Source organism: Anomaloglossus baeobatrachus, chromosome 1 (assembly GCF_048569485.1).
Source record: "Anomaloglossus baeobatrachus isolate aAnoBae1 chromosome 1, aAnoBae1.hap1, whole genome shotgun sequence".
Classification (NCBI taxonomy): domain Eukaryota; kingdom Metazoa; phylum Chordata; class Amphibia; order Anura; family Aromobatidae; genus Anomaloglossus; species Anomaloglossus baeobatrachus.
In genome coordinates this window covers 842,592,129-842,616,591 of record NC_134353.1, presented here as the reverse complement: position 1 = coordinate 842,616,591, position 24,463 = coordinate 842,592,129, and the positions used below count along the sequence as shown (strand labels likewise).

At 40.8% G+C, this 24,463-nt stretch overlaps 1 protein-coding gene across 1 annotated transcript in view; it reads left to right on the top strand.

The window, feature by feature from the left end:
- RASGRF2 (Ras protein specific guanine nucleotide releasing factor 2) overlaps positions 1 to 23,743 on the top strand; it is a 429,820-nt gene extending 406,077 nt beyond the window's left edge. Inside the window, exons 19-27 of the mRNA XM_075325142.1 lie at positions 3,988 to 4,100; positions 6,974 to 7,034; positions 9,401 to 9,504; positions 9,583 to 9,667; positions 12,287 to 12,484; positions 14,144 to 14,223; positions 18,810 to 18,927; positions 20,392 to 20,460; positions 22,390 to 23,743. Coding sequence (XP_075181257.1) covers positions 3,988 to 4,100; positions 6,974 to 7,034; positions 9,401 to 9,504; positions 9,583 to 9,667; positions 12,287 to 12,484; positions 14,144 to 14,223; positions 18,810 to 18,927; positions 20,392 to 20,460; positions 22,390 to 22,482 — 921 coding nt within the window. The 3' untranslated portion in view covers positions 22,483 to 23,743. The remainder of the gene's footprint in view (positions 1 to 3,987; positions 4,101 to 6,973; positions 7,035 to 9,400; positions 9,505 to 9,582; positions 9,668 to 12,286; positions 12,485 to 14,143; positions 14,224 to 18,809; positions 18,928 to 20,391; positions 20,461 to 22,389) is intronic.
- Positions 23,744 to 24,463: the final 720 nt, after the last annotated feature.

The following is a 24,463-nucleotide window of genomic DNA, read 5'->3' as shown; positions in this document are numbered from 1 at the left end:
ACCTGTCAATCAAAGTGCAGTGCATTTCTGCAATTTTGATTAAAGATATTTCTGCATCCAAGCATCGGATCTTTCTATAACAGGTATGTCTAGATTCAGTATCTTTGTGCCTGTATGGCACTGCCTTTAACTCATATTGCAAAATCCTGGTGGTTGGTCCTCTTTAATACAAAATATGGATAAAAGAAGAAAGAAATAAAGTAATATACAAAAATGTCCATATTACGGTCCAATCGAAATAATAACCAAAGTCCCTTTAGTTTTGAATTCTTCGGAAATGTTAATTAGTTGACTTGATTTATGACTTCTAGTAAGGTCCTCTTGATCCTAGGGACTAGAATGGCAGCTGATGTGGATCGGGATTTTGAACATTTGTAGGGTTTGTTCTTCCTCCCCTTATGGGATTGTATCCATGAAGCAAGTTTTTTGTACAAACAGAAGAGCTCCCAGACTAAAGGCCCCGTTACGCGCAACGACATCGCTAACGAGATGTCGTTTGGGGTCACGGAATTCGTGACGCACATCCGGCCTCGTTAGCGGTGTTGTTGCGTGTGAAACGTACGAGCGACCGCTAATGATGCAAAATACTTACCAAATTGTTGATTGTTGACACGTCATCCATTTCCCAAATGTCGTTGCTGCTTTTGGACGCAGGTTGTTCGTTGTTCCTGAGGTAGCACACATTGCTATGTGTGACACCCCAGGAACGACGAACAACACCGTACCTGCATCCTCCGGCAACGAGGTGGGCGTGTCTTTCATGCTCTCTGCCCCTCCGCTTCTTTTGGACGCCTGCTGTGTGACGTCGCTGTGACGCTGCACGGACCACCCCCTTAGAAAAGAGGCTGTTTGCCAGCTACAGCGTCGTTAGGAAGGTAAGTACGTGTGACGGGTACTAGCGATATAGTGCGCCACGGGCAGCGATTTTGCCCGTGACGCACAAACGACGGGGGCAGGTGCTTTCAGGAGTGACCGCTAGCGATGTCGCTGCGTGTAAAGCGCCCTTTAGGTTTTGGAATTGAATTGGTCCCAGATTGGGGTAAATTTGGCCGCTTTTTCATATTGCCCCTACTAATACGCTTCTATGTGCTTCCATAAAATGCTTGCAGTTCTCATCTCATTCAGTTTATATAGGAGCACATTTTCATCCTTCTGAATTGCTATATGTATATACAGTGTTCTATTATGTATGCATGATATGCGTTGTATATACTATAATGTCCAATCGTTTTACACAGGTGAGGAAAAAGGTTGCAATATAAGATTGCTTACAAATATAGAAGTGTTGATAGTTTTATTTTTATCAATTAGCAGAATGCAGCGTGAATAAACGAGAAATCTAGATGAAATCAATATGCGGTGTGACCGCCCTTTGCCTCAAAACAGCATCAATTCTTCTAGGTTCATTTGTACACAGTTTTTGAAGGAACTTGGCAGGGACGTTGTTCCAAATATCTTTGAGAACCATTATTATTTGTTTCCTGACATAACAAATATAAAAATCTGGTTTTCTGCTTTCTGTTATTGCTGAAAACGCTCCGCAAACCCGCCACAAAAACTGAACATAATGCAGAACTTTGTTAATTTAACATTGCTCTACACATGTTCAGTCTTTTGTGGCTTTTAACTGTTTCAGGGTTTGGAAGCTTTTAACCAGTTAAAGGCTGATGATGATAGCCGCTGTGGGAGATGCGAGTGCAGTGCCAGAACTCTGCTTCCATCACCGTTGTTACTTCTGTGAAAGAAGACATTGTCAGGGGGCGAAGATAGAGGCAGTGATTGACATGAGCACTGCTCCGCAGCTTATAGTACCTCCTTCAAATGAATCGTCATCAGGGGGTGTCATTGGTGTCACTCACTGCTTCTACCCTGTGTCCCTGAAAATAAGCTCTACCCCAAAAATAAGCCCTAGTTGCAGTTCAACAAAGAAGTGTCCATGCAGCTAAAAAAGTTACGGATACTGCAGGACACTTTATTAAAGAAAGCAGACACCCCCAAAAAAGAGAACACAGACCCCGCAATCGCATTCACCAGACCCCGAATAGGACACTGTGGAAGGCAAGGACCTGCGATGGAACACACACACATCCAGTGATACCGTACTGCTCCGGGGACCGATGTGTTCCACTGCAGGTCCTCGCATTCCACAGTGCAGCCAGCTGAAAGCAGTACGGTATCACCGGATGTTTCTGTGTATGTGTGTGTGTGTATTATGTTCCTGCAATCTGATGGGTGTATGTGTGAGTGCCAGCTGGAAGCAGGGCAGGGCCCGCTGTAGAGCACACAAGGACCTGCAGGGAGCACCTGCTGTGGATCGCAGGAGGACCTGGGAGTTCTGCAGATGTCTGAGGTCTCCTGGGAGGTTTCTGCCTTTCTTGGAGGGTAAACTTACCCTTAACCTACGTTTCCCCAAAAATAAGCCTTACCTCAAAAACAAGCCCTAGTGCATGTTTCGGGGCAGAAAATAATTTAAGACCATGTTTTATTTTTGGGGAAACACTGTATCATTGCCCTTAAATGAATTATCATCATGGTATGGTGAGAGAAGCAGGGAGTGCCACCAGTGCCACCCAGAGCTTCTAGCACAGCCCTCAAATTAATCATCATCAGGGGATTGCACTGGTTTCACTCACTGCTTCTATCTGCACCCTCTGAAAATATCTTCTTTCACAGAAACTATTTTGGTAGGGGAGATAGAAGCAGACTGCAGTTACATCTCCCACAGTGTTTATGATCATGGATTCAGGACATCTTCAAAGGACAGCCATGCAAGAAACTGCCGTAAGTAACTGCAGCACCGCCCCCTGATGATGTCCTGTTCCAGGAAGGGCGATAAAAGCTGAAGTGGAGTGAGTGCAGCACCAGCCTTCTGTGATGTCCTTTGTGAGACGCCTCTCAAACGAAACATTACAAGAAAAAAATAAAAGACATAGGGATTAGCTAGCTATGGAGAAGTGTAGGGTATTGTGTAAAAACAAGAATTACAAAAGTGGTTAGGATGTGAAGATGGATATTTTAGATGTCTGACCGATCCTTTAAAGACTGTGTGTGTACGGACCCTAAAGGTAGTTCTATAAGCTATTAATTCATGGGGTATTCATAATTTTTCACACTGATTCTGCATTTTGTGCCTCGTGTTTGTTAAATAATGACATGGTGTAATTTGTCATGTGGTGGTGTTCTTCTCGAGCTGTGTTTTACCTCATTTTAAGATTTCTTGAGAAATAGATATTTCTTTTATGTGCTGATATGTAAGACCATATAAGACCATAGAATTCAGTTGATCACATTTAATGGTTAGAGATTATTGAGGAAATGGAGACCTTTCTAAAACCAGTGGCAGGGATGACTGAAGTACTTGTCCATCTTGCCATTTGTAAGTTTTTGACAGGTTCATGAGAAATCAGAGCTGGAATTTAGCTGAATGCTCCCAGTACATTCTCTACTTTTTTCTTGCCCTGGTATTTCTAAATCACCCCAGACTGTTGAGAAGGGGGTGATGTTATCTCTATGTATTTTACGAGAATTTAGGCTTCTGTATAAGTAAGTATCTGATGATCTTCCTAATTATAATACAATACAATTTTTCACCAGATTTACAAAACTGAGTATGTAAAACAGACAATTATTCCTCTAGCTGCTATCATATGCACCTACAGTATATATTATGTGTATAATGCTATGTACAAGGCAAGACAAAAGACATCTTCAAGTAGATTGTAACGTCCTGTTTTCTGGCGTACCTTTCCAGATCCTTTCTAAACTATATAAAGAATGAATACATTATACACTTATTTATTTTATATATACACTTGCTTGCATTCTGCACTTTATGTTCCTGACTTTGACCCAGTTCATTTTTGTGACAATGGTGCCATCTACTGGTGATTTTATAATTTACATTTACATAACTTTTGTATGTTTTGCTCAGAGTGCGTAGACTTTCATGCAGTACAATACTTTTTCATTGCTGTGTTCACCCTCAAGGACTTTGAATTGTACCATGAAGTCAAAATGAATGTCATGAACTTGTTGGAAGATGTTTTACGTGACCCTGATCTCCTACCCCAAGAAAGAAAAGCAGCGAGCAACATTTTAAGGTAATGCACTAAGGTTGATAATACCGTGGATGAAGTGAGAAGTGCTGTGCTGCCTAATGAAAAGAAATGCTAGAAAAAGGAGAAATAGAAGACCATGGATATATATATAAATATAATTTTTATTAAAGCTATATTAAAAACATGATTGAACATATGATATATAGAAGAATACACATGGGCTGGGATGTGTATAAAAATATATCAAAGTAAATTCATGACAAACACATCCTATATAAACAGATGAAAGTAATTCTAAATAATAAAGTGCTAGTGCTGTGCTAATCCTTCATAAGTAGGAATCAAATCATTTCATAAGTATAACATGTCCAAAATGTTATTTGCAGCCATATAAATCTACTAAACATATATATATAATAGATAGATAGATATATCGATCTTTATATCAGTAGAGGGAAGAACATTTAATTATAAGGCTGCCTGGACCATCTGTAATCCAAAGAAGCTGTTACTCGTGTTATAGCTGAGTGACGCAGGTAATAGGAGGCTGTGCTCCGGCGGTTCAGACTACGTGGTGGCTGAACCAGAGACCGGAAAATCCTTTTATTGAACTCTAGTTGTTAGTACTAGTGATATATGTCAGTAATGTGTGACGGTGATAGGACTTCCATCAATCTGCCTTAAGGTACCGTCACACTAAGCAACATCGCTAGCAACATCGCTGCTGAGGCACAACTTGCTAGCGATGTTGCTGTGTGTGACATCCAGCAACAACCTGGCCCCTGCTGTGAGGTCGCTGGTTGTTGCTGAATGTCCTGGGCCATTTTTTAGTTGTTGCTCTCCCGCTGTGAAGCACACATCGCTGTGTGTGACAGCGACAGAGCAACAACTGAATGTGCAGTGAGCAGGAGCCGGCTTCTGCGGACGCTGGTAACCACGGTAAACAGCGGGTAACTAAGAAGCCCTTACCTTGGTTACCCAATATTTACCTTCGTTACCAGCGTCTGCCGCTCTCAGCTGTCAGTGCCGGCTCCTGCTCCTTGCACACATAGCCAGTAATTAACCCGATGTGTACTGTGGCTAGGAGGAGTGCAGAGAGCAGGAGCCGGCACTGACAGCTGAGAGCGGCGGACGCTGGTAACGAAGGTAAATATTGGGTAATCAAGGTAAGGGCTTCTTAGTTACCCGCTGTTTACCGTAGTTACCAGCGTCCGCAGAAGCCGGCTCCTGCTGCCTGCACATGTAGCAGAGTACACATCGGGTAATTAACAGATGTGTACTGTGGCTAGGTGTGGAGGGAGCCAGCGCTAAGCGGTGTGCGCTGGTAACCAAGGTAAATATCAAGTTGGTTACCTGATATTTACCTTAGTTACCAAGCGCAGCATGCTTCCACGACGCTCCAGCGATCCCTGCCAGGTCAGGTTGCTGGTGGGATCGCTGGAGCGTCACTTAGTGTGACATCTCACCAGTGACCTCCTAGCAACTTACCAGCGATCCCTATCAGGTTGTATCGTTGTTGAGATCACTGGTGAGTTATTTAGTGTGACTGGGCCTTTACACAGTGCTGCTCTTGTCGCTGCCATGTTCTGATATTGTCAATATTTGAAAATTGTGGCCATGAAGTGACATTTTTAAGGGAGTCTGTAAGCACAAAATGATGAGCAGAGTCAAACTGTGCACACATCGCATGGATAAACCGTTCGGTGCAACTTCATATGTACTTGTTTTCTATCTATTTCTGCCCTTATCTGATTCTTGGAATGTCAGAGCTGTCAATCACGGGAGAGGAGAGCGGAGGTAGTTGGAATATGAGTAGGTGGGAAGGAGCACTGTCACACTAGATACGGGGAAGTACCAAGCGCACGGTGGAAGGGAAGTGAAGCCCTGTGTCTACGGAGAGGGAAAATGGTGGCCCCTAATCGAAGCTATGCTGGTCACTGGAGTCCCTCACCACCTTAGATAGGTTCCCACACCTATGCGCAGAGTCGGCTACCTGACCCTAGGTATTCTTAATACTGGACCCTGAATAGAGAACGGATGGGATGTGCTCTTTGTTAAACCCCATTAAACAACTATAAGGGGGACACACGGGGAAAAGCATGAACTACTTATCATTAGATGCTTCAGGTAGAAGTTCAGCAGAGCTTTCAGCAACGATACCACAGAGGAGTACAAACCACCTGCCTGCAACCAAAGCGTGAAGGAACTGAAAACATCACCAGCACAGTCCAAAGGAAGGAAGAGGTATTCAAACACAAAGGGAATACGGATGATCAGCAGCTGGGTGGAAGTCGAGCGTCTGCTCGGTCCAAAAGGGAAAACGATAAATCCAGCAGGAAAGCTACCTATCCAATGAATACTAACAGCAGCAACAATGGAAAGTCGGGAAGCATTCTGCACAGCCAAACACTGTGACCTTATATGGCCAGAAACCACATGACTGTCACACGTGACACACCCGTGATAGCATTAAACTGGTTGGCCACACCCAAGGTGCAACACACACCTGTTCTTGGTCTGAACAGTCATTTTTGTGCTGACAGACTCCCTTTAACACTAGAAGTCCCAGGAATTTTGAGCTCCATAGGGTTCCAATGGTAGAAATGTTAAATGACCCCTCTCTGGAACTTCTAGTGTTAAGACACTTCATGCTCTAGTACACACATTGCCGACATATTTTTATCTATATTACCATGATATGATACCTGCAACATTATTCCAACGTAATAATGGATTGGCTTCTTACTGTACCTTTATTGCATATAAGATGCACCCCACTACTTACTGCTGTGATCGCGTCTGCTGTCAGGACATCAGACTTTCATGTGATTAATAAAAGCGTGTTATACTAGTAAATCCTGTGAACTTTCTACTCTGAGACCACTGCTGCTACTAATTACGGTCTTTCTTATCAGTGCTGTTTCTCAGGAAGAACAGGATGATTGCCACTTGACAATGGAGGACGTGTTTGCCATGGTGAGCCTTGTTATGTTTGTATTGTGGTCATTTTAGTTTAAATGCTGGATCAGCCAAAGCAGGATTATTTTTTCCTATTGCGCTGATTTAATTATGTCTCATGGTAGAGGCTGCAATTCCTATCACAACCACATGGATAAACCTCCCATGGCAGAGTATCGCAAAATCACATATATCTTTTTTAACTATTAATCTTCCACTACACATTTTGAGATGTTCAGCATAGTTATGGAAGTGCATATCTATACAGGAACACTTATGCAGACACTGTTTTATGCACTGAAAATAGATATAGAAGCACAACTTAGACAATACGTGTTAGTGGACTGTTAAGGGGCACTATTATGAAGGGCAGCTGTGGAGCTCTACAAGTTCCATTTTAAGCAACTTAAAGGTGAATTCCCATCCCCATATGTAATAGGTGTAATTATAATAATATTAGCAAATACCTTTGATTAGAAATGTAGTGTAGTTCTCCTGATATAGCCATGTCTATTACCTCATGTGCAGGGCATTGCAGCTTATGTATCCATGGTTACTATCATGAGAAACTGTCACTTTATGAGTGGTTGTAACCATGGTTAACTAAGTTGTAGCAATGCCCTACACCTGAGGTAAGACACATAGCTATATCAGGAGAACTTGCAAAAAAGGGTGTGGAATCCGGCAACAAAAAACGTCTTGATTCAGTTTATTAGTGCTAATTAAAATCCATTACACATACAGACATGGGGACACTGCTGACGCGTTTCAAAAGCGAGTCTTCCTTAGTCGTAATCATAACAAATATAAAATCAAAGTGAACTTAAATTAAAAAAAAAAGGGGGGGAGAGAACATGTAGGAGGAAAAATGCAATTACATTGGTCAGCAACATCTGAGAAGAACCATCCAAAATAGTGCATTTAACTCTATGAGCATCTAAAAAGAACGGCACCACTATATATATATAACCTAGATATGCTTGGTTGTATGTGCTAGATCACATGATTCATAAATATATCAGAACTATACTACATTTGTAATTGGAGGTATTTGCCAATATTATTATTACACCTACTATATATTGAGATAGGATCTTGGAGATGGGAATGCCCCTTTAAATATACAATTGTAATATAGTTTCTAGATAATTAGTGCCAACCATGACTAGATTGTTTAGGAGATTTTTTAATCCCCGTGTCATGCACTTTTAGTACCTACACTAGGGAAAAAAAGATAGCTTCAGCCTCATTATTCTGACTATTAGGGATATTGATGTCGGACAACCTCATTGAAAAGTCTATAAGCGCTTATGCGCACGTAACTGCTGAATAGTCTGCAGCGATTTGACAGCACATGTGCGCGTCAAATCGCTGCAGAAACACTGCACAGTGGATGCAGTTTTTCTGTACAAAAAAAAGCCGATTTCATGCGCTCTGGCTGCTGCCCCCACCATAGACAGAGTGGGAGCTGCATCCATAGCGCACAAATTAATTGACATGTTGCTTTTATGAACGCACGGATTTGGGTCAAAATTTTAGCATCCAAATCGCTGCGTTCATAAAAGCATCGTGCGCACGTGTCATGCACAATCTTCATAGATTGTGCAGGGGACGCAGGACGCATACATTTACGCTGCAGTGCTATACGTAGCGTAAATGCATGCAATTACGCAACGTGCGCATGAGCCCTAATAGTGGGGGAATTAGATTGGGGACATACAAGCAGAGTCTGGAGAATTTGGCCACAGGAGTAGAGATGAGCGGAAGTTGGAAGTTCTGTTCTGCGGGTTCAGCTGGGCTTTAAAGTTTGGTCTGCGACCCAGACTTGACCTGAACCCCAATGGAAGTCACTGGTGGGGAAGTTCGGGTGTCTGCCCACATGCAGCCAGCCATAAACAGATTGCTTCCGGGGGTGGGCAGGGTTTTTCCATATTTTTGGGGTGCACACTACATCTGATCACGCTGATGTTACCCCCAGTGAGAGCCGTTCAAACACAAGTGGCTCACACTGGACCGAGCACCGAGCGTACCCGAGCACAGCGATGCTCAAGTGAGTGATTTACATACGTAAAGCACGCAAACTTAATTTTTTTTTGTAAAGTTTGTGTTTGGTATGAACACCAAATCTTGGGTTCACTCATCTCTACACAGGGGTTAATGTGATAAATAATTATGCAATAACTATTCCTGTATAGCACCGTGGAATATATTACCGCCTTAAATAAAATTTGTAAATCTTTGCATGATTGTTATGTTTATCTGATTTGGGCAGTAATAGTTATGCTAATGACTTCTTATGACATGTGCATTGTGCTGTTGTGTGTACTGCTGCTTTGTCTAATTGTGCATAGTGTTAATGATCTCTTGCGTCTTTTTCGGTGCAGTCGGAAGGGCCGGCAACAGAATATTTGGATACATTGTCAGCCATGGAGCTAGCAGAACAAATCACTCTTTTGGACCACATAGTGTTTAGGAGCATACCATATCAGTAAGACACTGGATTATTCCCTGGACTTTTACAGTATTGTATTCTGTTTGTAAACTAGCTCATTTTTCTTGCTTCCAGGGAATTTCTGGGCCAGGGGTGGATGAAAACAAACAAAAGCGGGAGGACACCTTTTATAATGAAAACCAGCCAACACTTCAATGATGTGAGTAGTATACTCGTACATTCAGAGCTTGTTAGAAATGAACATTGACATTGTATTATGGACAATGTAACAAAAATGAGGTTCTTTGACATGGGTCTTTAATTGGGTGGGCAACTGGTCATCTCATAAGTTCATAGTCTTTAGGGTTGAATATAGATATACATCCATCAAGATCAACCTATAGCCTAATATGTTGATCCAGAGGAAGGTAGGAACCCTATGGAACAAACACGAATGGCTCCATATTAGGACAAAAACAGTACATTCGTGCAGAGAGGCAGTTTAGTAGCCAACAGAGTAAGAGATACTTTCTTGCTACTAAAGACTCTCTCATTTAAAGGGAACCTGTCAGGTGCAATATGCACCCAGATCCACGAGCAGTTCTGGGTGCATATTGCTAATCCCGGCCTAACCGTCCCTGTATCTAGTAGCATAGATAAAGAGATCTTTAGAAAAAGTATTTCTAAAGATCTTTATGATATACTAATGAGCATAGGGCCTAGTTGCAAGGGCGTTATTTTCCCTGACTAGGCCGCACTCTTAGCATGTTAGCACGCCCACAGGGGTATGCTATTCAATGCCCAATGTCATCGGCATAGACACGCATTCCTATATCCATTGTCACCGCCTCAGACGCCGAGTTTAGGCTCACGTGCCAAGACTTCTGATCATGCGCACTGAGCCTAAAACCAGCGTCTGAGGTGTTGACAGCGGACACAGGTACGCAAGTTTATGCCAATAACGCTGGGAATTGAATAGCATGTTAACCCACCCCTGTAGGTGTGCTTACATGCTAAGAGGGTGGATTAGTCAGGGGAAATAAAGCCCTTGCGACTAGTCCCTGCGCTCATTAGCATATCATAAAGGATCTTTACAAATACTCTAAAGATCTCTTTACCTATGCTAGTGTATACAGGGACGGTTAGGCAGGGATTAGCAATATACACCCAGAACTGCTTGTGCTTCTGGGTGCATATTGTACCTGACAGGTTCCCTTTAAGCTTGATTGCTGCTAGAGGTCTTGTGTTAAAGCATAGATTCTTAACCTTGATCTGACCCAGGCTCGGGTGAAGCTCCCATTTTAGAGTATGTGAATATTAGAGGAGGAGTCTCTGATAAAACATGTTAGCAATCTGCAGGGAGAGGAGGTGAATCTGTAATTCTCCTCCTGTTATTCTACAGCTGCAAATAATCCCATGGCGAGGGGTAATATAAACTTTCATTCATACGATCAGTCCTCCTATCCAGTGCAAAATTTAGTCCTAGGCCCTATAAGCATGTTGGTGCAATGCACAGTCCCCTATAGCATTCTAAATCCTATAAACCGCCCATTAACCCCTTCACCCCAGAGCCTGTTTTCACCTTCATAACCTGGCTAGTTTTTTCAATTTTGACTAGTGTCACTTTGAGGTAATAACTCTCCAACGCTTCAACATGTCCCAGTGATTCTGAGATATATTCCTTCTTGACATATTGTACTCCGTGTTAGTTAAAATATCAAAACATTTACAAAATGTGAAACATTTTTATGCCCTTAAATCAGATAGTTATATCACACAAAATCATTACTAAATAACATTTCGCACATGTCTACATCAGCACTAGTTTTGAAACCTATTTTTTTTTTTGATTAGGAAATTCAAAGGGTTAAAATTTTATCAGCAATGTTTGTCATTCTTCCAACAAAATTTACAAATCCATTTCTTTAGGGACCACATCAGATTTATGCTAACTATGTAACAGAAAATACCCCACAGTTACAACATTTTTAAAAACTACACCCCTCAAAGTACTCAAAACCACATTCAAAGGTTTATTAACCCTTTAGATGCTTCAAAGGGATTAAAGCAATGTGGAATCAAAAAGTGAAAATTTTAATTTTTTGTTACTTCCCCCCCAAATTTTTCATTTTCATAACAACAGGAAAAAATGCACTGTACAATTGTTTACACAATTTATCCTGAGTACGCCGATACCCTATATGTGGTGGAAAATTACTGTTTGGGAGCACGGCAGGGCTTGGAAGGGAAGGTGTGCCACTAGACTCTTGGAGCGCAAAAATTGGCTTCAATACATAGCGGATACCTTATCGCGTTTGCAGAGCCCCTGATGGGCCTTACCAGTGGAAACCCCCCACAATTGACCCTATTTCAGAAACTTCACCCTTCAAGTAAATTTACCTAGAGGTGTGGTGGGCACCGTGAACCTGCAGGTGCTTTACAGCATTTTCTAATGTTGAGCTGTGAAAATCAAAAATTGAATTTTTCCTATAAAAATGTTTCTTTCGCCCAAATTTTTCACTTCAAAAGAGTAACTGGAGAGAATAAACCATACAAATTGTTGTGCAATTTCTCCTGAGTACGCCGATACCTCATATGTAGTGGAACACTACTGATTGGGGGCATGACAGGGCTCAGAAGGGAAGGCGTGCCATTACACTTTTGAAGCAAAAAATTGGCTGGAATAGATAGCAGACACCATGTTTCCATTAAGAATTGGCTCCAACATTTTCATTTTCACAAAGGTAATAGGAGAAATTGCACAGCAATTTTCCATATTGCAGTTTAATTCAAGTGCGTACAAAAACAAATAATTATGTTTCCGGTCTTTCTCCTGTAGATGAGTAACCTTGTTGCCTCTGAAATCATGAGTCACGCCGATATCGCCTCTAGAGCTAGCTCAATAGAAAAGTGGGTGGTGGTGGCCGATATTTGCCGATGCATGCACAACTACAATGGGGTGCTGGAGATCACCTCCGCCTTGAACAGAAGTGCAATCTACAGACTCAAGAAAACCTGGGCCAAAGTTTCTAAGCAGGTGAGAAACCATGCACAAAACCGTAATCTGTAGGATCAACACCCTTTACATGGAAGCTGGATTGGACCATTGGTGAATCTAAAGTTGGTGATCCAATTTCAGAATATTCATGTGGTGACTATTTACAAATAAATATTTTCAATGCAATTAATATTGGATTGTTTACTATGAGTATACTAATGTTTCAAACCAATTTTTACATAGCATGTAAGTGGCAAATGGCATTAGACAGCTAATGGGGACGGACACAATTAACCATAAGCTTTTAAAGATGTGCTCCCTACATTGTACAGAAGCTGGACAATGCATGCATTCTATACACTGTGGGGGTGACCCAGCCGGCATCTGCCTGTACATCCAAAGCTAGCTCCGATTGCTGCAGTTTAACTACTTAAAGAGGTTGGACACCTTGTTTGACCGGGTTCCGATACCCGCACTCCCGCCGATCAGTTGTTTACGGTGCCGGCAGCAGCACCCGGAAATGCTCAGTTCCAGATCTGCCTTGTCAACTGATAGTGGCCGCGGCCGGGTACTGCACATCCACCTCCTATTCAAATCAGTAGGAGGCGGATGTCCACTACCCGTCCGTGGCTTCTATCATAAGACAGAACAGTTCCGGAACTGAACGTTTTTGGCTGCCTGCTACTGCCGCTCGCACCAAGAACAGCTGATCAGTGGGGGGGGAGCAGAGTGTCAGACCCTGGTCAATCAGACATTGATGACCTATCTTAAGGATAGGACATCAATGTTAAAGTTATAGATAACTTATTTAAATACCTCTGTATATCCTTTTCAACAGCACGGGTCATCATCTTGGTACTTATGTGATCTTTATTAGAGAATATAATATATATATATATATATATATATATATATATATATATATATATATATATATATATATATATATATATATGTATATATATATATAGTACTGTAGTATATGGAACATGCAGTTAAACAATGATTGACAGGTTCAAGGTCCCAAATAAAACAAAATAAAAACATAAATAAAAATATTTTAAAAAAATGTTTAAAAAAGAAAAAATATATGAGTTTGAATCACCCTGTTTTCCTAATTAAAAAATAAAGAAATCAATTCATTTTGGTATAAACAATATATAAAGATTGACCAAAAAACATAGGGATGAACACATATTATGTGCCTCAAAATGGTATCAATAAAAGATATCATCTCGCGAACGTAAAAAAACAAGTCCACATAGAGATCCATCAACAGAAAAATAAAAGTTACACATCTCAGGAAATGGCAACACAACTTTTATTTTTATACAAAGTTCAGATTTTGTTTTGCAGCAAAAATATGAAAAATAACTATTTTAGTTATAAAGAAACAAACTTTGTTTATTGCCATAATCGTACTGACCTGAAAAATCAGTTATTCGGTTATTTAGACCAAAAAGGAACTCAGTAACTCAAAAAAACAATGGCAGCATTGTTTTTTTTTTATTTTAGAAATTTTTTTTGCACCATTTCACCCCACTTGGATTTTTTTCCCATTTTTCAGCACAGTATATGGTATATTGCATAGTGTAATTCAAAATTACAACTTGTCCCTCAAAAAACATATATATTATTGCACCAGTCTATGGCTTTCATGCTAAAGTGTTTTATTTTTAATTATTTTTCCATACACAGACTAAAGCGCTTATGGACAAGCTTCAGAAGACTGTCTCATCAGAAGGGAGATTCAAAAATCTCCGAGAGACTCTTAAAAAGTATGTTTGATTTCAGACCTTTTACGACTTTTAGATCTAAATGTAGTTATGGCATGTAACACTTTCTAACAAACAATTGAAGGGCTTAATCCTGATGTGGGTCATATTACAGAACCAGCTTTGTGGATGAAAATTTGCACCGCTGTAGATGACAACTTATGTTGTTGATGTTCACCGAGGCTTTCATTTTTTACAAAGGATAAAATCTGTAGTAAAGACACAAAGCATCCATGGCGGAATCCATTTAAAACTCAACACAGTTTAGTGCAGAACTTGTTGCTATGAATTTGCTGTAGAAATTCCCTAGCAGATAAGTCCATTGTAAATGCCGTCTCTATGGCCTGGGGCTTCAGTATTTGCAATGTTGTTCGAGCTCAGACACTTGCACACCAGCAAATAAAAAAGGGCAGCTTTATTTGGCTGCAGAAATAAAAAAAAATATATATAAATGGTAAAACACCGCATTTCATTTTGTTCAATAAAAATTATGATATCAATTATTTAAGGAAAAATTAAAAAATAGCAACACATTCCCTTTCATTAAAAAACTTCCAGTTTTATTTTGTCTGCACTTTCTATGTATTATTGTAACAAACTACAAACGCCATCTAGCCTGATCCTGCAGTCATTTTTGCCTTGCAACTCCACGTGTTTGAAGAAAGAAGTCCAGCAACGCAACGCACAGATGAGGACAACGCAGTGGTGACTTACAATAATATTTATTGTGAGGGTGCACTCACGCGAACATGTGACACGCAAGATTATCGGATCTCTTCACCCGGCGCGGCTTGCTTCTCTCCTGACAGGAGCTGGTCGGCTGCATGTATTTCTATGCAGCTAAAATTCTCCTTTCCAGAGAGTGCGGCCATACCGGATGATGCCGATGCGAGACTCACAAGTGTGGCTCCGGCCTTATACAAACTAGAGAATGGCTGAATGCAGAATAATCAATGTGTAATGAAATGAGTCACAGAATATTTAGCTTGCATGTACAGTAAACAAATATATGTACTTTGCTAATCCAAACTCGTCAACCCCAGATTAAACCACCATCAGGTGTCTTCAGGATCACTATCTACAAACTTAATTCCAGAAAAAAAAAATCTAATCGAGCAGAACATTTATACCTCAAAACAGCAGCAGGTGATATACAGTATCACTCACTAGAGCTGGAGTCTGTGCCTTGACCACAAAGTTTGGTATCTGGGTTTTGACAGGGGAAGTCTGCGGATTGACCACTAAGCCAGTATAAGTTTCCTGTGCACATAAATTGGCCCAGTCAACTCTTCAGCAGAGCGGTCTGAATTAACTCACTCCTGTTTTTACGTCTGCTTGCTTCTGCAATTTGGCGCCAGCTCCACCCCTCCACTGGCATTCTGAGCTTTTTATATTCTGCTGCTGCTGTGCCACTACTATCACCTGAAAAGGTGTTCCCCTGAAACTTGTACTTCAAGGAAACCGCTTCTTTATTCTTTGGATCCGTTTGAGTCTTCGACCACCAGAGGGCAGTATTTGCCTACTAGCCCTATTAGATGTGATTGAATCAGTAGACTGTTGTGTCCACTTCCTTGACGGTGCCTTCAAATATGAGAGACCGCTAGCAGTTTTCAATAGAAGAGTTGTCTGAAACTCCAGTTGAGAGGTGTAAGAAGCTTGTTGATGGTTATAGGAAGTGATTGCAGTTATTTATTCTAAAGGGTGTGCAACCAAATATTAAATTGAGGGTGCCAACAATTTTGGCCAGCAGAAAGGACTCAAGGTTTTTGTGTAACAGGAATTACAAGGTCAAATACAACGTGAAATAAATACTGTTCCCTAAGTAATTTCCCCTTCCTAACCATGTAGGTTGGCATGATAATAAATGATGTGGTGCCCACACCCACCAATGGCTGTCCTTAAAAAGTCCTTCTCTTTGAGAGTGGGGAACAACGGAATCGGCAGCATTATGCCTGCACTGTCATTGTATAAGCTAAGTACTATGCAAGGTTTATATTAATTATTACAGTGCTTTATCGCTCTTATAGCTGTTTGCAGGGAGTAAGGGACTTTTGATTGACAGCTATCCATCAGTGGGAGCACCGCATTGATTATTAGGGTGCCAACCTTCATGGCTATGAAGAATGAATTACGTAGGGAACAGATAGTATGTTTCACATTGTATTTGACCCTGTAACTACTGCTGGACGTTTTGCCCATTTTTGTACTATTTTCACTTTAGTATGTATGTATTTTGTAGGTTATTATAGACTCTAATAAAAAAAATATATATACCGTATATACACACACAGGTTGGTCTAAAAGAAAGCGGACAGTATGTGTAATAGGGTTATGAAGGGGGAGATTTATCAAACATGGTGTAAAGTGAAACTGACTCAGTTGCTCTTAGCAACCAATCAGATTCCACTTTTCACTCTTCACAGACTCTTTGGAAAATGAAAGGTGGAATCTGATTCGTTGCTAAGGGCAACTGAGTCCGTTTCACAGATCCAGTTTTCACAGATAAATTTCCCCAAATCTGTTTTCTTTTCAGATAATTCAGATAACCCATAATGGCAAATAATTTAAATACAGATCAAAGAAAATGGATTTTAAAAGAGTATTAGAAATCTCAAAATGCTGAAACCTTTAGCGCAAATTGGGTTGAAACATTTGGCACTCAAGACCCAAAGAGACAAACCATTTACCGCATTCGTGACAAATTCGATGCCACTGGCTCAATCCTTAATGTTCCAAAAACTGGTTGACCCAAAACAGCCTGTACAGAAAATAATAAACAACTTCTTGCTGAAACATTTGTTTAGAGTCCAAAAAAGTCCACCAGAAGAGTCTCTTTAGAATTGGGAATTTCACGAGCTTCTATCATGCGAATCCTGAAATCTATTGGGTGGAAAGCTTATCGTCCACGTCTAATTCATGGTTTATTGGAGGATGATCCAGACAGGCGGCTGCAATTTAGTGAGATTATGCTTAACGAAATTGAAGAAAATCCATTAATTTTAGATAACATTTTGTGGAGTGGTGAAGCTTCTTTCAAATTATCTGGCCATATTAACAGACATAATTTTATTTACTGGTATAATAAGAACATGCATTTAACATTAGAGCAACAACTAAATGAGCCTGGTGTCAATGTTTGGGGTGGTATTTCAAGTTTTGGTGTTTTAGGACCAATATTTGTTGATGGAACAGTCACAGGAGATAAGTATCTCCAAAATCTAATGAATCAAGTTGTTCCCCAGTTACAGCAACAGCCTAATTCAAATGACCTTTATTTCCAACAAGATGGGGCCCCACCCATTATTCAAGAGTAGTCCACGAGTATCTTGATGAAACCTTTCCTAAATAAATGGATCGGCCGAAGAGGCCCGCTTGATTGGTTGGCACGTTCACCAGACTTGACCCCAATGGATTTTTTCTTTTGGGGAGTACTCAAGGACAAAGCTTATAGACGAAAACCAAAAAGTGTCAGTTATTGAAAAATTACATAAGAGATGCATTTCAAGAAATTAATACCCAAAGAGACTTGTGCAAAAATGGTTGTCGAAGCGTAAGAGGCAGACTTCAAAGCTGTGCAAATTGTAATGGAAAACGGTGTTAGCACCTGCATTGATAAAATTTAAAAGCTTTTGTATTATTACAAAATTTTGTATCGTATTACAAAATTTAATTGTCAATGTTATGCTTGTGTTAGTAAATATAATTTTATATATAAATCAAAATAAATGTTATTATTTTCTGTCCACCTACTTTTGGACCACCCTGTATGTGTGTATATATATCTAATATATAAAGCTCAGTGTATGTATGTGTGTATGTCCGCTAAAGGAATCCGCACCGTCGCATTTACAATCACGAAATTTTGCACAGATGCCCCATGTGACTCAGGGAATGTCATTGACTATGTTTTGACAGGAAAATGTAACCCCGCACTTTACATTTACTCTTCAAAAAACATGTCTCCATTAAACTGAATGGAGGTGGGAGCTACAGGCTATTAATAGCAACTGTCAGTGGTTGCTATAGGAACAAAATAAACTGTTAGTATAACAAGCTTATGTGTGAGGTAATATGATGTTGGTGGGGAGACGGATAGAGAGGGAGAGACAGACAAAGACACGGAAAGAGACAGACGGGGAAAGAAACAAAGAGATAGAGACAGCCCGGGCAAAGAGACAGGACGGTCAAAGAGACAGGACGGTCAAAGGGACGGACGGGCAAAGGGACGGACGGGCAAAGGGACGGACGGGCAAAGGGACGGACGGGCAAAGGGACGGACGGGCAAAGGGACGGACGGGCAAAGGGACGGACGGGCAAAGGGACGGACGGGCAAAGGGACGGACGGGCAAAGGGACGGACGGGCAAAGGGACGGACAGACACAGACAGACACAGAGAAAGAGAGAGACACAGAGATAGAGAGAGTCAGACAGAAACTCGAAGAGAGACAGTTACTATTCCAGTTACTATGAGAAATACTTCATTTTCTGGAACGATTTCAAGGGTGCCAAAACTTTCGGCCATGACTGTATGTGTAACTCGATAATAAGCATCTAGCGGTTTGTTTCTTATTCTGTGTACTTTTTTGCAGCTGTAATCCGCCTTCAGTACCCTACCTGGGAATGTACCTAACTGACCTAGCATTCATTGAAGAAGGCACACCAAACTTCACTGAGGAAGGCCTTGTAAACTTTTCCAAAATGCGAATGGTTGGTAAAATTACAAAACTTTATTAGATAAATACTTTTCATTGCCCAGTAACACCACGTATATTTATCATGTATTTTCAATTTATAGAAATTCACTTATCAATAAATATATCAAGAAAATTCTTGTAAGCAAGGCTACAAAACCAAGAAGAGTCACATTACCACTTGTTTGCAGTCAGACAGCATAGACATAAGTCATCAAAGCCATAAATTATCAGGGCTGTTGGATTTCTGGGGTTACAATCTCTCAATCCTAAACTGAGAAGATGGTGCAGTGTTTAGATCCATGCTCAGGCGGAATCCATCAAATATCATCAATGTCTTTTATGCAGAGAAGGATCCAGCAGAAACAGCATTTGGGAACAGAACCACATGTCCCTAGTCACTGCTAATATCTTTATTAGATATATACTCCTATATCTTCATGTCATCTGGTTCAGAATTTGTGACCCTACTAATCCAACAGTCCTGATAAGCTATGAATCTGATGGCTTTTATGTCTTTGAAGCCTGTTGGAAAATAGGTGGTAATGTGTCTCCATTTAGTTTCGTAGCCTCTCCTACTACTATGTTTTAAGGTGTATTCATTGATAAGTGTGTTTTTACATATTACCAATAAAGGTTAAGTTTTAGATTTATGCTGTATCTTTGTTGATGTCATGGTAGGTTGATAAATATTCAACCATAATCTGCTGGATTAATGTATTTTCAACCAGCTGCTTATCCACAATCAACATTTATCATATTTCCACAGAAGAAATGTCTGATAGCTCAAACCCCCATTGCTAAGACCGAGAACAGGCATATTCCTCTGATTAGAGATCAGCAAACCCGAACGGTAAATAAATGACATTAAAAAACAGCGTGGGTTCCCTTCTATATCTGATAACCAGCCAAGGAAAAGCAGACAGCTGAGTGCTGCAGGCCACAACTGTCTGTTTTACCTGCGCTGGTTATCTAAAATAGCGGGAACCCCATGTCTTCTTTTTTTTTTTTTTTTAATTTATTTCCTATCCACTTTTGTTTGCAGGGCAATTATCATGCTGTTACCCCCCAGATTTGCTTTCTTTTGCAGCCCCATAGAACTTACTGCGGCTCTTTTACAACCATTTTACAGCCCCAAAGTTCGGGTCCCCGTTGACTTATATTGGGTGCGCGGTCAAGTCCAAGTCCTGAACCAAAGCTTTAACTAAAGTTCGGGTGAACCCGAACATCTACGGGTTTGCTCCTATCTAATCCTGATGACAAATTCTATTGGAATGGGCAATTGATGTTCCTATCATGAGGATTAAAAAAAATTAAATGTGACTGGCTAATGAATTCCGATTATAATGTGCTAATTTTCCAATTTCATTGATGTTTTAATTTGTCACCTTTGAATGGTTTGAAAAGTATGTAGAAGTAATTGTTTTACAAACCGCCTCATTAATTTGGGAACCTTTCTCATTTTTGTATTCAAATATAGATATCCCATATTATTCGAGAAATTCGCCAATTCCAGCAGACCCCATACCGGATAGAGCACCAGCCTAAGGTAACGATTGATTGACAGTAGAGCGACAGGAGAAAATATGTTCACTAGACAGTGTCACTAGTAGAAAAATGTTGCAGGCTCTCCTCCGATGGTTGCATTCTTGGTGAGAATAGGCTGCTCTTCCTTAAAGGAAATCTTTCAGCAGGTTTTTATTTAATCTGAAGACAACATGCTGCAGGGGTTAACACACAGAATTCAACAATGTATTATCAAGGTCCTGGTTTTGTTTACTAGCAATGTTTGTCTTCGCACCAGGATCTTAACATTGCTGTGACTAGCTGGTGGCGGGCACTCGTCCGACTCCTCCCCCTTCTGTGATTATATTGTGATTATAGACAATGTCTATAGACATTGTATATAGAAAACTTGGTGTGGGTGGGGACAGCTTTCTCAGCTATGGTGCATTGCTAAATCTAAAAACTTTGATTGTGTCAAAGCTGCTGCACCCAGTAAACTAAGTGATACATTGTTGGATTCAGGGTCTCTTTGCTTACATCATTCTGCTCACAGGTGAGTTAGCAAAAACCTGCTGACAGATTCCCTTTAAGAGATAATCTTCGGTGACTGTGGTATGGATGAATATGAAAAAAAAATGGTAAGATTGGAGTGCGCTGTCTTATGGTAAGTAATAGTTCTGTAGTAAGTTAGGAAACCTCTTTTATTGAAACTGGTGACATATCAGCTGCAGAGAATTTCTTATTTATCATGGACCTATGCCGTAGCATTAGACCGTGCGCTTCAATCCTACATTTTTTTCATTTTCATCTCTGGTGCCAAGACTCACTGCAAGACTTTTCACATAGTTGTAAATTCTAAGAAGAGTAAAACACCCTATAGTCTGTTTATAAAAGGGTTGTTCCATCTGACCAATAAATGACATGTGCCATAAATGTCTGGTAGATGAATCTGTCAGGTTTACTATGTACCCAGAACCACGAGCAGGTCTGAGTGCATATTGCTAAACCCTGCCTAACTGTCCCTGTATCTAGTAGCATAGATAAAGAGATCTTTAGAAAAGATATTTCTAAAGATCCTTTATGATATGCTAATGAACCGCACAGGGACTAGTCACAAGGGCGTTAGATCTTGTGCTCATTCTGACCTCCGCATGTTAGCACGCCCACAGGAACATGCTAACATACTATTCAATATCCATTGCTACGCGCGTACCGGTGTTTGTTGTCACCGCATTAGACGCCGGGCAGTGCACATGATCAGAAGACCAGAACTGACCGGAAGTGCGGTGACGTCTGATCATGTGCACTGCCCGGCGTCTGATGTGGTGAGAACGGACGTAGGTACGTGCATCACCGCTAATGATGCTAGGCAATGGGCATTGCATAGCATGTCCACATGCTAAAAGGGCGGAATGAGAGCAGGAACTAATGCCCTTGCGACTAGTCCCTGAGCTCATTAGCATATCATAAAGGGATCTTTAGAAAAACCTTTTATAAAGATCTCTTCATCTATGCTACTATAGCTTGAGACAGATAGGCAGGGATTAGAAATATGCACCGAGAACTGCTCATGGTTCTGAGTGCATATTGCACCTGACAGGTTCCCTTTAAGTATGATCTCCTTTCAAGTAGCATTAAATGGAGAGGTGGTTATACATATATACCTTTCTGCATTCAACTCAGGATCGGTAAGTTTTTGAGCTCCCATAGAAATATATGAAGAGAAATGAACATGCGCTGTAATCTCTGAATTTGGCAGCATAGATTAGATGACATGTTCCTTTTAAATGCGCTAATTAAGATTACTTAGGATGTAGACATCAGCAGCCCCCTATATACTTTGACCCAGAACTCCGCTCTGTTTAGTGCAGTTATGCTGGATAACCGGCACAGTTGCGTTACTAAATATTCCTCCATAACCTTAAATTGCATTGTACAGTGTGAACTTGCCTTTCTTTGTTTTGTAATTAAGGTTACTCAGTTCCTCTTGGACAAGTCACGGATCTTGGATGAAGATACTCTGTATGAATTATCCTTAACAATTGAACCAAGGCTCCCAGCATGAAGCGTTTTAATGTGTGTGTCTCGAGGCAACACAACGCTTTCACTTCACAAACCGAATTATGCATGCCATGCCTAGCAGAGAGCAGAAGAACAACACCCTTTCGGTGGAAGCAGACAGTGCCGAAGGTGCTCCACAGCAAATATAAGGGAACAGGACTAAAACAAGAGTGACGTCTGGGGGCATTGTGCTAGGCAGATATTAACACTATAGGAGGTGGTCATTAGGCAAGGGAACAAAAGTGAAAAGCAATGCTGACCTCAGCACCACGGGCTTGAATAACTGCAAGGCACTAAGTGTTTGAGACTGAAGACCCTAAGATGGAAAAGGACAGAATGAAGTGAGCCATCTGTAATGTGCAAATATCACTGTGCACTGAGTACTGTCATCAAGGCGCCCCCCGTAGGGGACAGTCGTGACTAGTCAAGTGAGACCGTCTTTACTGTAGTGTATCGCAGTATAATGCGCAAATAACAAAGGTAAATCTTTGCATGGACCATTATATCATCATAATGAAGAGGGAATGAGAAGACGTGGAGCTTTAGTCTCTGTATTCACAAGTACGTCATTTAAAACCCGCATCTCCAAGAAAGCCGAAAACCAACATATTTTGTCATTTTCCAGCTTTTGACCTTGTGATACGAGCAGCAGGCTTTGTGTGTTTTATTCCTTCTTTTACATTGACTGTCTCGAATGAAATCCAATCCATATAATTATTTTTGTAATGTATCTACTACTGATACTGTGGGTATTGGAGGTGACTGCACGGCCTGGCAAACATAGATATGTGTGTTTTTGTCTTTTACTCCTTATTTTGATGACTATTGATGCAATTCTATAGTTATTTCCTTAGAGTATATCAAATGTGGTTTGCAGGCTTTTTTGTTGTTGTTTTTGTTTTTTTGCAGCTGCTTTTGTTTAATTTTTGTGTCAAACTTCATTTATATATCATTTCTTGCTTGCTCAGAGAATGTATAGATAAAAACAGTTGTACAGTTCAGATAGGTTGGTGGCCATTATTTTTATGAATTGTAGTGGAGTGAACCCCAACATCAAAGCGTATTGCAACGCCACACAGAAAGGACTATGGGTAATTGTAAATGGGAAATGTGTAAATATGCTTGCTGTATCGTATGTTAAGGAGAATAACGCAGTGTAATACATTGCATTTGTGATTATGCCTTGTAAATTAGAGTTTGGAGATCACCCCCACCACAAGAACAACCCTTTTTTCCCCCATTAATAAATGAACCTATGACATGAATGTTATTTCTTTTATTAAACTTACAACATGGAATGCATACAAGTCATGGAAATTGTGACCGTATATTCCCTCCGGGAACTAAATCAGATCCTTTCTTACATTGAAAATATCATTTGGATAGCATTAGTGGTCATATGTGTGCTATATGTAGGCCTGTGTTAAAGAGTTGTACTAATATTCTATCTTCTGGAGTCCTCTGCTGCCCTGCTGTCATGAGGTATGTACAGATGGAAGAGGGACTCCTAGGCTGACTCTACGACTGGGGCCCCTGTGCTGTCCCTTATTTTGAAGGTAGGCTTGATTGTAGCCAGGTTTGAGCCCCCAGCATGACCCTGTCTACTGTCCAAGCCCTGATACTACTCCCCCCTGGAAGCGAACTGGAAGCCCAGTAATCAAAACCCCACAAATAGGCACAGACAAGGGTAAACGAAAACGTACACACGCTACATTTAGGAGGGATAGTATGTGAACTGGGTAGTAAAGAAAAAAGGGGTAGGAAATAAAAGCACAACTGGAGGAGTCACACACCACGCGAAACTGCAACTTGTAGATCACCATAGGACAGGATAACCACAGGAAAAGAAGAAGCACTCAGCCCTAGTTTCCAGAGCCTAATAGAGGGTGAAAGCAGCTGGTGATTAGCCGCCTGATCTCTCAGCAGATGATCACAAGCCAGCAGGAATTAACTAATGTTGTACTGGAGAGCAGTGAAGCCAGAAC